This window comes from Lutra lutra, chromosome 4 (assembly GCF_902655055.1).
Source record: "Lutra lutra chromosome 4, mLutLut1.2, whole genome shotgun sequence".
Lineage (NCBI taxonomy): Eukaryota > Metazoa > Chordata > Mammalia > Carnivora > Mustelidae > Lutra > Lutra lutra.
In genome coordinates, this window is record NC_062281.1 from 158,889,655 (window position 1) to 158,904,800 (window position 15,146).

The 15,146-nt window shown below is 39.5% G+C and overlaps 1 protein-coding gene and 1 pseudogene across 4 annotated transcripts in view; both read left to right on the forward strand.

Moving 5' to 3' along the window:
- LOC125096937 (BEN domain-containing protein 5) overlaps window positions 1–15,146 on the forward strand; it is a 1,594,254-nt gene that overhangs the window by 1,090,261 nt on the left and 488,847 nt on the right. For all 4 annotated transcript variants that reach the window (XM_047724116.1, XM_047724117.1, XM_047724115.1 and 1 more), the window contains one exon: window positions 3,044–3,260. In XM_047724116.1, coding sequence (XP_047580072.1) covers window positions 3,044–3,260 — 217 coding nt within the window. The remainder of the gene's footprint in view (window positions 1–3,043; window positions 3,261–15,146) is intronic.
- On the forward strand, window positions 12,076–12,985 carry LOC125096938 (mitochondrial carrier homolog 2-like; annotated as a pseudogene).

Sequence of the window (15,146 nt, forward strand, 5' to 3'; positions counted from 1 at the left end):
TTCTAGGTACTGGACTTGGAATCAGAAACAAATTTGAGTCTCAGTTCTATCATTTTCTTGCTTGAGATCGTGGGTGAGTTCCTTAACTTTTATGAGCCTCCATGACCACATCTGCAAAGTAGGACAATAACTATCTTGACAAATAGTTATGAGAATTAAATCAGGTGCTGAATTAGCCCCAGAAACAACCAATACTGATATGACCACATATTTTGCATGTTCTGTTCATTCCTTCCTTTCTCTTTTCTCTCATTCTTCTCTCAATCCTTCTTTTCCTTCCTTAATTTTTTGTCTTCTTCCTCTCTCTGCTTTTCACTTAATGTTTGGGTGAGATTCACAAGATCCAGGGCTACAGGCAAGAAATTCAAGCTGCTGTATGGGGGCGCCTGGGTGGCTCAGTGGGTTAAGCCGCTGCCTTCAGCTCAGGTCATGATCTCAGGGTCCTGGGATCGAGCCCCGCATCGGGCTCTCTGCTCGGCAGGGAGCCTGCTTCCTCCTCTCTCTCTACCTGCCTCTCTGCCTGCTTGTGATATCTCTCTTTCAAATAAATAAATAAAAATCTTTAAAAAAAAAAAAAAAAAAAAAAAGAAATTCAAGCTGCTGTATGTACAGAATTAGTGTCTTGGCAACCTCTTCTCTTCCACAGGAAGCCCACAGCCTTACTTCCTACCCTGGCTACTTAGGCAGCCTCAGAAAGACACCAAGGTAGAAGCAAGATTCTTCAACAAACTGCATGTTATAATGCTCTAGGAACTCTTAACAATTTTCTTTCAGTAACAGGCTACTGTACCTAGAGCCACCACCAATCTTGTTTTTTCTCAACCTCATCACTTACACCCTCCTCCTCACACAGTCCCCTACATGCTCCTGTGTCTCATGGCTTCTCAGTTGAATGCCAAGCCCCTACAGATGAGCCTTGCATCCTTCATCCACCCTGCCAGTAACCCTCAGAAAAATACCTGCCTCTAAGGAGCTTCCAAACTGATCCTAGTGAATAAGACTTAAGAAGACATCAATAAAGAAGCAAGAATTACTGCAAAATGTGGGAGCTGAACGGTTCTGGAATTGTCAGTGGATGACCATAGAAAAGACACAGTTTGAGATGGGTTTTCTAAGATTAACAGGATTTTGAAGGCACAGAAATGATAGACATTCACTATAGGAAAACAATGTGAGTAATTTGGATGTCCTACAGCATGAGAGAGTACAATGACCCTATGGTGTGGATGAATGTAAAGAAGTTATGGGAATTATGACTGGAACATTTTGCCTTTTCTCATGGATATGTTTCAGAGTTACTTATTAGAGAATGAGCGTGATGACTTAGCAAAATTGCCTAGACAGTATATTTGAAGCAGTATTTCCCAAAGTGCTTCTGTGGAAAATTAGTGTCATGGAATGCTCTGTAGAAAAACAATAATAACGATTTAAAGAAATGCTGAATATTCTTTCCTCCCCCTTGAATATGTACAAAGCATATTAGCTTATTTTAAAAAGGTCTGAATTGGCCTTATAACACAAAAACCTGACTTCCCTAGGAAGAGTAGGCCTCCCCTATTTATTTCAGCATAACATCACAGTCTTTAGTTGCCCTCAAGAGTCTGTAACTATGGGGTGCCTGGGTGGCTCAGTGGGTTAAGCTTCTGCTTTCAGCTTAGGTCATGATCTCAGGGTCCTGGGATTGGGCTCTCTGCTTAGCAGGGAGCCTGCTTGTGATCTCTCTGTCAAACAAATAAATAAAATCTTTTAAAAAAAATGGGCAGAAGACATGAACAGATACTTCTCCAATGAAGACATACAAATGGCTGTCAGACACATGAAAAATTGTTCATCATCACTAGCTATCAGGGAGATTCAAATTAAAAGCACATTGAGATACCACCTTACACCAGTTAGAATGGCCAAAATTAGCAAGACAGGAAACAACATGTGTTGGAGAGGATGTGGAGAAAGGGGAACTCTCTTACATTTTTGGTGGGAATGCAAGTTGGTGCAGCCACTTTGGAGAACACTGTGGAGATTCTTCAAGAAATTAAAAATAGAGCTTCCCTACGACCCTGCCATTGCACTACTGGGTATTTACCCCAAAGATACAGATGTAGTGAAAAGAAGGGCCATCTGTACCCCAATGTTTATAGCAGCAATGGCCACAGTTGCCAAACTGTGGAAAGAACCAAGATGCCCTTCAATGGACGAATGGATAAGGAAGATGTGGTCCATATACACTATGGAGTATTATGCCTCCATCAGAAAGGATGAATACCCAACTTTTGTAGCAACATGGACGGGACTGGAAGAGATTATGCTGAGTGAAATAAGTCAAGCAGAGAGAGTCAATTATATGGTTTCACTTATTTGTGGAGCATAACAAACAGCATGGAGGACATAGGAAGATGGAGAGGAGAAGGGAGTTGAGGGAAATTGGAAGGGGAGGTGAACCATGAGAGACTGTGGACTCTGAAAAACAATCTGAGGGTTTTGAAGGGGCAGGGGGTGGGAGGTTGGGGGAGCCAGGTGGTGGGTATTAAGGAGGGCATGTATTGCATGGAGCACTGGGTGTGGTGCATAAACAATGAATTCCTTTACGCTGAAAAAAAATAAATTTTAGAAAAAAGAAATTAATTAAAAATTTAAAATAAAGAGTCTGTAACTATATTGTATATTATTGTTAATATTTCGTTGACTGCTTCCCCACAGGAGTATAGACTCCATGAGGACAAACGTGTTGCCAATCTTACTTACCATTATACCTCAAGAATCTAGTACAATGCCTAGGCATATAATAAGTGCTCAAAATAAGAGTAAGCAATGACTAAAATCTTTGTTTAACTTTGCATTGTCCAAACAGCTAATAAAGGGTAGGGCTGGAATTTTAACAAAATGCTGCCAAATCCTGGTCCCTTTTTGACCATAGCTGGTATGGTTGTTGTTCCCAGGTACCACATGGAGTTCTTGATATTATAGTTTTTCTTTTCCTGTTTATTACCTTTTGAAGCTTAAATGATTGTCTGATATGCCCACATTTTTTTGTTTGTATCTTCAGGCAAAGGCTGCCACCTAAAAATGTTTACTACTACCGGTGCCCGGACCATAGGAAGAATTACGTGATGTCCTTTGCATTTTGTTTTGACCGAGAAGAAGATATTTATCAGTTTGCTTACTGCTATCCATATACATACACGCGCTTTCAGCATTACCTTGACAGCCTGCAAAAGAGAAACATGGATTACTTCTTTCGGGAGCAGCTGGGTCAGAGCGTGGTAAGGCCTACTCAGAAACAGGCAGCCTTGGGGGAGGAGCTTAGCAGTGGGTTTTAATAGAATGCAGACAATGGATATTGATGCTTTGTATATGCTCTGGAACTTTTAAGAATAATTATTTTTATTGTGCCATTCTTTGCCTCTGTGGCCAACAGTAAGTCACAGAATAAGATATGAGACAGATGCTTGTCCTTCTGAATGGAGCTGATAAGACTCTCTAACAAGATACAAAAACTCTGGTGAGAAAACAAGGAGGCTCCTACCAGGTGTTACAGGCATGTTAAAGGCATGAAAGCATTTTATGAGTGTGAGCCTCTGAGATAAAAAATACATTTGTCTTTTAATGAATTCAGCTTGCCTGCAGTGCAGGTTAACAAGTGGTACGCAATTTGGCTGTGCTGCCCACGACATGTTCCATCACTGCCCTCCATCAGTTCCCAATCCTTCTTCCTTCCCAAGTTTAGTTCTCCGGGTTTAGAGATTTCAGTCTTACATTCTGTATTAGTTTCCTATTGCTGGCTTAACAAATTGCCATGAACTTGGTGACTTACCACAAGCACAAATTTATTATCTTACAGTTCAGGAGAAGTCTGAAATTGGTCTCACTGGGCTAAAATCAAGGTATCTACAGGTCTACATTCCTTTTGGAGGTTCCAGGAGAGAATTTATTTCCCTGTTCTTTCCAGCTTCTAGAGGCTGTTTGCATTTCTTAGCTTGTAGTTCCCTTCCATCTTCAAAGCCAGCAATGGTTGGTTGAGTCTTTCTCATGATGCATCACTCTGACACTGAATCTCCTGCCTCCCTCTTTTACTTATAAGGACCCTTGTGATTATGTTGGGATCATCCAGATAATCCAGGATAATATCTCCATCTAAAGATCTTTAACTTAGTCACTTTGGTAAAGTCTCTTTTGTCATATAAAGTAACATATTCATAGTTTTCTGGGATTAGGATTTGCACATTTTGGGAAAGGCATGCATTGTTCTGCCTACTATTGTTCTCTGTGGTCAATGATACTTCAGTTACTTATAATGAATAAGCGGGTGATTAATTGTTTTTATGTTTCTTTCTTTAAAAACTGTGGACTGTGCCCCTAAAATAGGCATATTGAATACTTTAAAGATCCTAAGTGAAGGTACTGGTGGAATTGGCAGAAAATACTAGACTCGAGGTTCTGATACATGTTGGTGGAAAATTGGGGACAGTGAGTTCCACCTAGAAGGGAGCCCCACTTCTAAATGAAAGCTTTCAAGACAAGGCTGTTTAAAAGATGTAGAGTCTAGTCTAGCATACCCCAAAAGAGGAGAGAAATGAAGAAGGCTTGTGTATGGTTCATGTGTCTGAGAGCCAAATCTGATCTTAAAAGCTAGTGGTCACAATGATGTTCTTGTAGTCTCAGATAGACAGAAGTATGCACTAAGATTTTGCAAAATATCTTCCCTTAACTCCGTCTTCCTAACAGTGGTTCTGGTGGGTGCATGGGTATCTGGTGCCTATATATTTCTAATTGAAAATTGGGACACATGGTGTATCAGTCAGCATGCTAGCAGGAAACAGATGGCAGCCTCACATTAGGATAATTCAAGGAAAGCTTAATAAGTGGGCTATTTACAAGGTGTGGGCCACGTGTAGGGAAACCACAGGAGATAGTGCATTTCCCTGGGGCTAGTAACAGTTCAAAGGGTATGAAGGAAAGGAATGGTTACCAGAACCCAATAGTAGAGAGCCATGTAGTGGGCAACCTTGAGTGGAACAGTGACCTTCAGTTAAGGAACAAAGTTAGCCTGAGATGACCCCACGGGGAGGGAGCTGAGAAAAATAAATGCATAGAACTCATTCTCTTACTTCCCTCTGATTTCCTACTGGCGTCCTTTTTGACCAACCCAGCCAGAAGTCAGAAGACAAGAGAGCTCATTGATATAGTCCATACAGATATCAGTGGAGAAAATAGAGAAAGACAGAGAGTGAATTGAGAGAGGCAAGTAGAACATATAAATACATATAGATTGATCAATAATGTATTACTGGAAATAGAGAGATTATCTAAGATAAGACTGTCAGAGAAATTCTGAGATGAGTGTTCTCCAGACTTGTGAATTGTGATATGAGTTAAGACGGTGATAAGTTCATTCAATACTTGTGACTTCTAATTTTAAGGGCATGATTTGTATATTTCATTCCTGTATCCCCTCAAGCCCCTTCTTAGATTTATGCCAGACAGAATGTAGGTGCATACTCAATGGCTATTAAATGGATTATTGAATGAATGGAAGAATGAATCCAGTGTGGATCCAGGATGGAATTCTACCATCATGTCTGTGTTTTAGACAGAGGTTGAAGAAGATATGGGGAGAAAGGAAAAGATACAGTTACATAGCACTTTCTCTTCTATTCCATTTCATAGAACTCATATCCACTCTTCTCAAAGGAAGGATGAGACATGAAGTCTTCATTCTGGGTGACCACGTTTCCAGCTAAAAATTGGTAGTCCTATAGATACATAGGAAAACTGATATTGAACGACAGCCTGATATCCCTGCCACAGGAAGCCTGAATTTTGTTTTCAGCTCTAATACCAAATTACTCATATGACCTTGAATGTTACTTACCCTTTCTGGGGACAAGTTTTTCATCCATAAGATGAAAAAGTTGGGCTCGAATGGTGTTTTCAAATTATTCTTTGAGGAACTCCTCTGGAGAAAAAAAAGAGAGAGAGAGAGAGAGAGAAACAAGTTGAGACCCTTGTCTTCAGACTTTGTGAGGAGCACTGGGGGATATAAAACAAATCTTGGTGTTCTTCCAGAAATGTATTCTACACCTGAGGAAATAAGACATATTCAAACAGTAATATTTTAAAGCATATAATTAAGGATCTCATGAGTTGTTAGAGAGTTAATGGTCAGACAAACCATCAGGGAGAAGATAGGCTTTAAGCTGAGTCTTACAAGATGGGTAGAAATACTAAATATAGAGTTGGGGAGAAGACAGCACAGACAGCAGGATACAGCCAGTCATTGCATGGTGACAATTGGTTAGAAGTCTGGTTTGGTTAGAATAGGGAATCTTCCTCCTAGGAGATTGGGATAATCTTCTAGATTGGAATATCGGGGCCAAATTCTAGAAAGCTTTAATTGTCATATTAAGGAATTGGAGGGGGTACTTGTAGATGTGGGGTCAAGTACCTTATGCATATCATCTTGCTTATTTTTCACAAAAGTTTTATGGAGTAGGCAAAATTATCCCATTTTGGGTGATAAATAATCTTAGGCTAAAGAATAAGTTACTTACCTAGAGTTATACAGCTAGTTCATGTCAGAGACAAAGTTTAAACCAATGGCTTCTAACACCACAGCCTGGTGTTTTGATAGACCACTGATACTTTCTACATTGGACCAAATGAGAGCCTCAGTAGATTAAGAGATTACCTTATCCAAAACAGCATTTTAAGAAATTAAAGTTAATGGAAGTACAGGGTATGCCTGTGCTGGCCAAACTGTTTTAGGGAAACTCTATGGGTTGGACCTCAAAGCATGTGCCAGAGACTTTTAAGGCTTTCTGGCATACTTTTGCAGACAGGACAATTCTTCATTACCAGGGTATTTGGTATGGTTCGTGTCTGAAGACACAACTATAATTAGTTAATCCTTATTCCAATTTAGAGGGAGGATAATTATAAGTGGGAAGGCTAAACATGCCAACTTCCAGATCTTAGGGAAAGTAGGCAGAAAGCAAGATTTTGAATAGTGCTGGAACTATTAATCACCATGTCCATAGCTACTATTGCTACAAACTATGTCATCCAAAATGGCATCTTATTTTGTTATTCACTACTGGCCCCTTCTAACCTCACCAAACAAAATCCCTTTGAACATCCATCAATGCTGCAATTTGACATTTAAATAAATATATTATGGGAAAAATCTTTTTTTGTTGTTCCTGTTATCTTCATTGTTCTTGTCTTTATTGAGGTATAATTAATATAACATATAATTTATCCATTATAAGGGTACAGTTCTATGATTTTTAGTAAATTTATAGTTTTATACTATCACCACAATTGTTTTAGAACAGTTCCATCATCCCAAAAAGTTCCTTTGTTAATGCTCACTTCCACTCCCAACCCTAGCAACTACTGATCTTCTCTGACACTATAAATTTGCCATCTCTTAAAATTTTATATAAATGAAATCATTTACATCCAGCATCTTTCACTTAGCATTATATTTTTGAGGTTTAGCCATGTTGTATAATGTATCAGTAGTTCATTTTTAGTGCTGAATAGTATTCTATTGAAAAAATACATACCACATTTTGTTTATTCTCTAGTTGGGGTTATTATGAATAATGATGTTATTCATTCAGCTCAGGTCATGATCCTGGAGTCCCGGGATGGAGTCCCACATCCAGCTCCCTGCTTAGCAGGGAGTCTTCTTCTCCCACTAACCTCTCTCCTCTCATGCCTCTCTCTCTAAAAAAAAAAAAAAAAAAAAAAAAAAGTTGTCGAATTTTAAAAAAGAAAAACATGTGTTCCGTGTTAGTAGTGCCATCTCCTACTAGAAATATAGGAGAGAGGGTTATAGTTTCTCCATGTTTTTGCTAACACTTGGAATTATCTATGTTTTTTATTCTAGTCATTTTAGTGGGTATGTAGTGGTATCTCATTGTGATTTTAAATTGTATTGCCCTAATGACTAATTATGTTGGTTATCTCATCATGGGCTAATTTGCCATTCATGTATCTTCTTTAATAAAGTATCAGTTTAAATCTTGCTCACTTAAAAATATGGGGTTATTTGTGTCCTTATAATGAGTTTTGAGAGTTCTTTATATATTCTTAATGCAAGATCTTTGTCTGATACATGCTTTGCAAATATTTCCATCTAATCTATGCCTTATGCCTTATCTGTTTATTCTCTTCACTATATCTTTTGAAGAACAGATGTTTTAAAATTCGCAGTCTAATTTATCAAGTTTTTTTCTTATGGATCATTCTTTGGATTCTTATCTATGAACGCTTTGCCCAACTGGAGACCACAAAGATTTTCCCCCATGTTTCTTTAAAAAATTTTTATGATTTTGTTTACATCTCAGTCTGTGATTGATTTTGAATTATTTTTTATATGTATGGCATGAGGTAAGGGTCTAGCTCATATTTTTTTGCCCACATATATTCAATTGTTCTAGCACTGCTTGTAGAAAAGACTGACCTTTACCTGTGAGTTATCTTGGTATCTTTCGCTTGTGCCTCTGCTCCATTTTTCTTTTTTTCTTTCCGATTTTTAAGTCTGGATTCTTAGGGAGTCAACCCTGTGTCTCTGTAGGTTAATGGTCAGCTATTATTGGACTGCGTTTGTCACCTACCCTGGGTCCATAAGGTTTCCTTGCTCTGTCAATAGATCTGTATGTGGGAATGGGGCACACAGTCAAAGTTTGGGCAATTTTCAAATCTGCCCTGGCTTTTACTTTCCTTTCTGTATTGTGTTTACCATGAGCATTTGTGCAGCTTCAGGGTTGTTCAGGAGTGTGTGACTGGCTTGAGCCTTCTCAGGTCTCTACTGAGCTTGCACCCAGTCTCAGCCAGATATGTGTTTGTCCCAGCTATGCAAATGCAGGCCCTCCTTACGTGCCAACCTCTGTGGTGATAGTTTCCACAAACAATACTTCCAGGTGTGGGCACTGCCCACTTTCCAAATTGAATCCCTTTGACTATGACAGAAAAACTTCCAGTCCTCCTTACTGCCCTGACAGAACCCTGCATTCACCAAGCTTGGGGGAGATGGAACAACCACAGCATATCACAGATTCTCATTCTTATTATCCAAAGTTCAGCAGTTTTTAAAGCACAACAGTTTTGAGATTGTTGTATGTCTTTGGTCAATTTCCAAAACACTTAAGTGGTTGTGTCAGTTTTTTCCAGCTTTGTATTTGTTTTCTGGAAATAGGATATACCAATACACTCCAACATAGCCAGAAATAGATTTTCATTGACAAATATTAGTTTTTCAATTGTATAACACTTGTACTGTCAGACACAGTAAAATATGGTATTATTTTCATTCATCATTGGACTAATTAGATGAACACCTAACTCTGCATGCATGGTGTGTGTGTGTGTGTGTGTGTGTGTGTATGTTTTGATAGGATTAGATAGAGAGCCACTCCTGTACTTAGGGATATTTGCCAAAAGGAAGTGTCTAACAAAGAAAATAATCTGATAGTGTATTTTAGGGAATCACTAGAAAATCATTTATATGGGAAAACTACTGTCTAATTTCTGGCACTGGCTAGCTCTGTGACTTTGAGAAAAGTACTTCTCTTTAGGCTGCAGAAAGTCAGACCAGATTATTTCAAGTATCTTTTCCAATTATGACATAAATTATGGCTCAAAGGTTCATGAGATCCTGATTGTGTGTTCTGAGTCAGAGATCAGCCTGCTATAATGTTGCCTCTTAATCTGTCCTTAATTTATAATACTCGTAGTTATTGAATGCTTAGCATGTGCTAGGTCCAATGCTATGATCATCACACACATTATGTCACTGATTCCTCACAACAACCCTATTATGTGATTCATACCATTATTGAATGCCTAACATTGAACCAGCATGGTCTAGGTACTAGGGAAATAGCAGTGAAAACCAGGCAGAAATCCGTGCCTTCACGGGGCTTATATTCTAATAGAAAGAGACAGACAATATTCTATAAATTAAATCAGGAAAGGGAATGAATTTTGGGGTGAAAGTTTCACTTAGAAGAGTTTAAGCTCTGAGATATATTAGTATTATCTTCTTCCATTTCCATTTTTAAAAACTGAGATACAATCAGATGATTAATTTGTCTATACCATAAAGTTGGAACTTGAAGCCAGACCTTTACAGACTCCAAAAAATGGACTCTAAACCAGTACTGGATGGGGAAATAAGTTTTTCACCTATATATTCATTTACTAAATTCGTGCAAAGCCATTCTTCAATACTACAGATATCTGATGCATACCTTCTACCTGTCAGGCTCTATACTGGGTGATGGAGACAGAAAGATGACTACCAAACACACCTTGTCCCTGAGAAGTATTCAGTGTGGGCAACGCAAATGTAAAAACTAATAATGGCAGTGATGGTAAGAGACTTGATATAATAGAAGTAGTGGGCAGAGAAGGGGCACAAGGAAGGAAACAAAGCCTTAAGTCAAAGGTATCTTGAACTGAGAATCAAAATATGGATATAGAGGCTGAGACACATGGTTAAGTCCTGACAGTTTTGTTTGGTTCCCCATGACAAGAGCACAGGATCAGCCTAAGAAGAACAGAAGGATTAGCAATGGAGAAAGAAGGAGAGGTAGGTGGAGGCTGGCCCAGGAGTGCCTTGAATACCAACCTAAAGAATTTGGACTTTATCCTGAGGACAGTGAGGAACCAGGCTGGAAGGATCATGATCATTGTGGCACTTAACTCTTCCATTTCCAGGCTGCACTTACTGCTGACAGCAGATCTGCCTGTCTTTCCAGCTGCCTTTTTTTCCTCCTATAGACAGAGATAATTGTTTGCCAAAAGTACCTGAAGGAAAATTATCACCACAACACCATGTATAAAAATGAAGGGCACCTGGGTGGCTCAGTGGGTTAAGCCTCTGCCTTCGGCTCAGGTCATGATCTCGGGGTCCTGGAATTGAGCCCTGCATCAGGCTCTCTGCTCTGTGGGGAGCCTGCTTCTCCCTCTCCCTCTGCATACCTTTCTGCCTACTTGTGATCTCTCTTTCTCTCTGTCAAATAAATTAATAAAATTTTTTTTAAATTAAAAAATAAATAAAAATGAGAATGCCATGGAAATGCCTTAAAAGCTGGTCTTTCTGACCTTAATTAAGATCTCACACAATCTCTAGAGTTGGCGAAGACTATAGGGGTGACATTCAAATTTAGCAAATATATTAGGAATCTCCTATGGGCAAGGACCCAAATTGTATAGACCAGTATCTTCTCTTAACATTCCAGAAATAGGACTTTTCAGCCTCTGCTCACACATTTTTTGAGGCAGCCTGAGCCCCATTTCAAAGAGAAAAAAGTTCAGCATTCCCAGAAAGAGCCACCTCCCTGTAACCTCTCTCCTTGACACTAGCTCCACCCTCTGGGTCTACTTCCGCAGCACATACTTGCTCCTATAGCCCCAGTACAGGTCAGCAAAGATAGCAAGCCAGTGACCACAACCCCTCCTGAGTCCTCTATAGACTAGTCCATTTTTTCCTCCTCTGCCCCCATAATTGTACATTTCTGCAAATTCTGTGGTTTCTAAACTTTGTGCCTTCTTTGTTGTTCTCTGGACATAATCTATGTCGTTAACTTCCTTTATAAAATATCAGAACTGAATGTAAAATTTTATAGGCAATATAAGCCTTCTACAGCAGAATAGGACTATTGCCTCTCTTGTTCTGAATGCTAGATCTCTAGAAATGTAACAAGGGTTTACATTAGCTTCTTTTAGCAGTGAAGTCTTCCTGTAGTTGATTTTTGTCATTGTTCCTTAAGTAAGGCGATTTTAATTCCTCTGATTTTTTAAAATAAACCTTATATTTTAAAATATTTTTAAAAGATTTTATTTATTTATTTGACAGAGATCACAACTAGGCAGAGAGACAGGCAGAGGGGGGGCAGGAAGCAGGCTTCCTGCTGAGCAGAGAGCCTGATGTGGGACTTGATCCCAGGACCCTGCGATCATGACCTGAGCCAAAGGTAGAGGCTTAACCCACTGAGCCACCCAGGCACCCTTTTTAAATAATTTTAGATTTATAAAAAAACAAGTTGACCATCTACAGGTGCCATCATGGCAGTCACCGCTAGTCAGGGGCTCCTGGTCTCTAGTCTCACCTTTGTGTTCCAGACACTCATGTACATGAAAGTACTTATTCAGGTAGAAAATGAGCCTCTTCCTCCAACAAAAGGACAAAATATTTTTGGGCAACAAGTATGTCAGTTCCCTGGTCTGTTTTGTTATGCTCAGCATTTTGTTAGCATTAGTGGGAAGCATGGGTTGTTCATAGACTTAACTCCAAAGCTATGTTCAGGGGTCCTTGGAACTGTGGTCCATGGTAACATTTTACAGCTTTATCGGGTAGTATGAGAAGGTTGAGGAAATAGGCCCTGAAAATGTGCAAAAAGAAGCCACATCTTCCTTCAACCAAGTTATCAAGGAGACAAATCAAGAGATGATGGCTTGTTCTGCTGCTACCCTCATCACACATCCCTTCCACATGATCACTTTGAGATCTGTGGTACAATTCACTGGCAGAGAATCCAAGTACTGTGGACTTTGTGACTCCACTGTAATCATGTATCAAGAAGAGGGCATCCTAGGATTTTTGTGGGTCTTATTCCTCACCTCCAAGGTGACATAATTTCTTTGTGGCTCTGAAGCTCACCAGCCTACCTTGACAGTACCTATGCACTGGACAGTGGGGTTTCCACCATCTATGAAATGAAGAGTTATTCCCGAGCTGTCGTAGGATTTTTTGCCAATGTTGACCTACCCCTTTGTGCTTATTTCTAATCTTATGGCTGTCAACAACTGTGGGCTTGCTGGTGGATCCCCACCTTACTTCACAATATATACTTCTTGGATAGATTGCTGGTGCTTTCTACAAAAAGAGAGAAATATGGGCTGAGGAAATAATTTCTTTTTCCAGAAGGTCCCCTTTGGGAAGACTTATTGTTGTGACCTGAGAATGTTAATTTGAACATGTGGTGCAGGAATAGTGACATTACTATAGTCCCAGATGCACAGAATTGTGGGAGAGGATGTTGATTTCTATATAGTTTGGCACACTTTTTAAACAATCATTTAATCTTAATAAAAGGGAAAAAATTGAAAAGATAATATAAAATATAAATTGAAAAGATAACTTCACCCAGTTTCCTCTAATGTTACACAAATCATACACAACCATGGAGCATTGTCAAAACAAATAAATTAACATTGATATGATACTATTAACTAAACTACAAAACTATATTCAGATATCCTCAGTTTTTCCACTGATGTTCTTTTTCTATCCCAGGATCTAATCCAGGATAACACATTAGCCTATATTTTACAAGTATAATTGTGAACCCTTACAGTTGTCCTGCTCTTGGTTTTAACCCTTCATTCTAGCTTGCTGTGATCATTTTGATTCTTGGATTCTCTTATCTGTACTATTAGTGTCTTCACTAAGATTTTTAAAAGTATATATGTTTTAAGCATTAATAGAAATGTATAAGTGTTTAAAAGGTTGAAACCTGAGACCAAGGACAGAGATCCATGCATATTACCAGAGGCTTCTCTGGAATGCCTGGATTGGCACTTTTAAAAATCAATTCTATATCAGTCCTTGAGCTTGATTGTGCTACTAACTCCAGTAGCATAAGCCATCTAAGTGAACAAGGTTTTACCTGCCTCCAAGTCAACTCAGTTAAATTCTATTTAGTTTTAGGAGCAAAGTGGGCAAGTATAATGAGATTGGAAGAGTTTAAGATATGGAGCCTGGCAGCTTCTACAATAGTCCTTATGTGGACTTGTGAAGAAAAGCCAGGATCTCAGAAGGTAGCTAGAGGGAACCATGGACAGCCAAGTCAGAGGACAGAGGACAGTAACACAGAAAAGAAAGTAGAGAGGGCCAGCACCATTCTTATCAGTAGGGTAATTTCAAAATAAAGTAGCTCCCTTCCATTCTTTCTATTCCTTCCCCATTGTTCTTTCTTCCCCTTTGAAGTAAAACATTATGGAATTGCAGCTGGCAACATGGCCAAACAAATGTATGAAAAATAATTACATCTTTTTGGCTGGGTTTTAAATTGAGTAATTGTTTGAAGTTAGTTATCTCAATTATCATTCCCTAATCCACCTCTCAGGAGAGTTCTTTGGACCCCCATCTGCACCAAACCTTGTCCTGATCAGACACTCTAAATTAAACAAGCTTAGTAGTTTTGGCTCCCTTCCAGCAGGCCACTTCACAAGTCACCACTCTCTTGGCATAGTTTTTGCTATTCCCTCCAAAAAGAGTCTCAGTTAATTGGAGGCAGATATATCCTTCCAGCATCTGGTGAAGGACTTCTACCTTACGCGACTGCTAGAGGTAACTCATCCATTCCAAACGTTATCCCTGGGTGAGGAAGGCCCTAAAGATAAGATGCTGGGAATTGGGGGCACCTGGGTGGCTCAGTTGTTAAGCATCTGCCTTCAGCTCAGGTCGTGATTGCAGGGTCCTGTGATCGAGCCCCACATCAGGCTCTCTGCTCAGTGGAGAGCCTGCTTCTCCCTCTCCCTCTCCTGGTCCTCTGCTTGTGCTCACTCTCTCTCTCTTCTCTCACTGTTGCTCTCTGTCAAATAAATAAATAAAATCTTAATTTAAAAAAAAAAAGATGCTGGGAATTGTGACCCTGAGTTCTCCACTGCCTCCTCATGCCTGATTTACTCATGCTGCAGAGAATGACCCAGATTAACATACACCTGCTCCAGACCTGAGTTTCCTAGTCCAGTGAATGTATCACCATCACTCCAGGTGCCTGTGCCAGAAACCTGTCCTATTTAACTTTTTATTCAGTACTTGCATACAGTTACCAAGTATGATTGATGCTATAACTCAATATCCTTAGAATCTATCCATTCCTTATCTCTGCTGCCAGTGCCCTAGTTCAAACTATCAGCATCTCTCAGGGAATCACAACAGCTTCTTTAGCCAACAGGTACAAGATGTGAGGTGAAAAGGCCTGTAGGCTCTCTCTCTATTCTGCTCACCTAAATACGTCAGCATTATAGTGGCTCCCAGAAAGTTCCAGCCTTCCTCCTAACCTTGTGTTGTCCTCATTGGCTCACTGATCCTCTGGTACCTGCCTAACCAAGAGACAGTAGACTTTTCA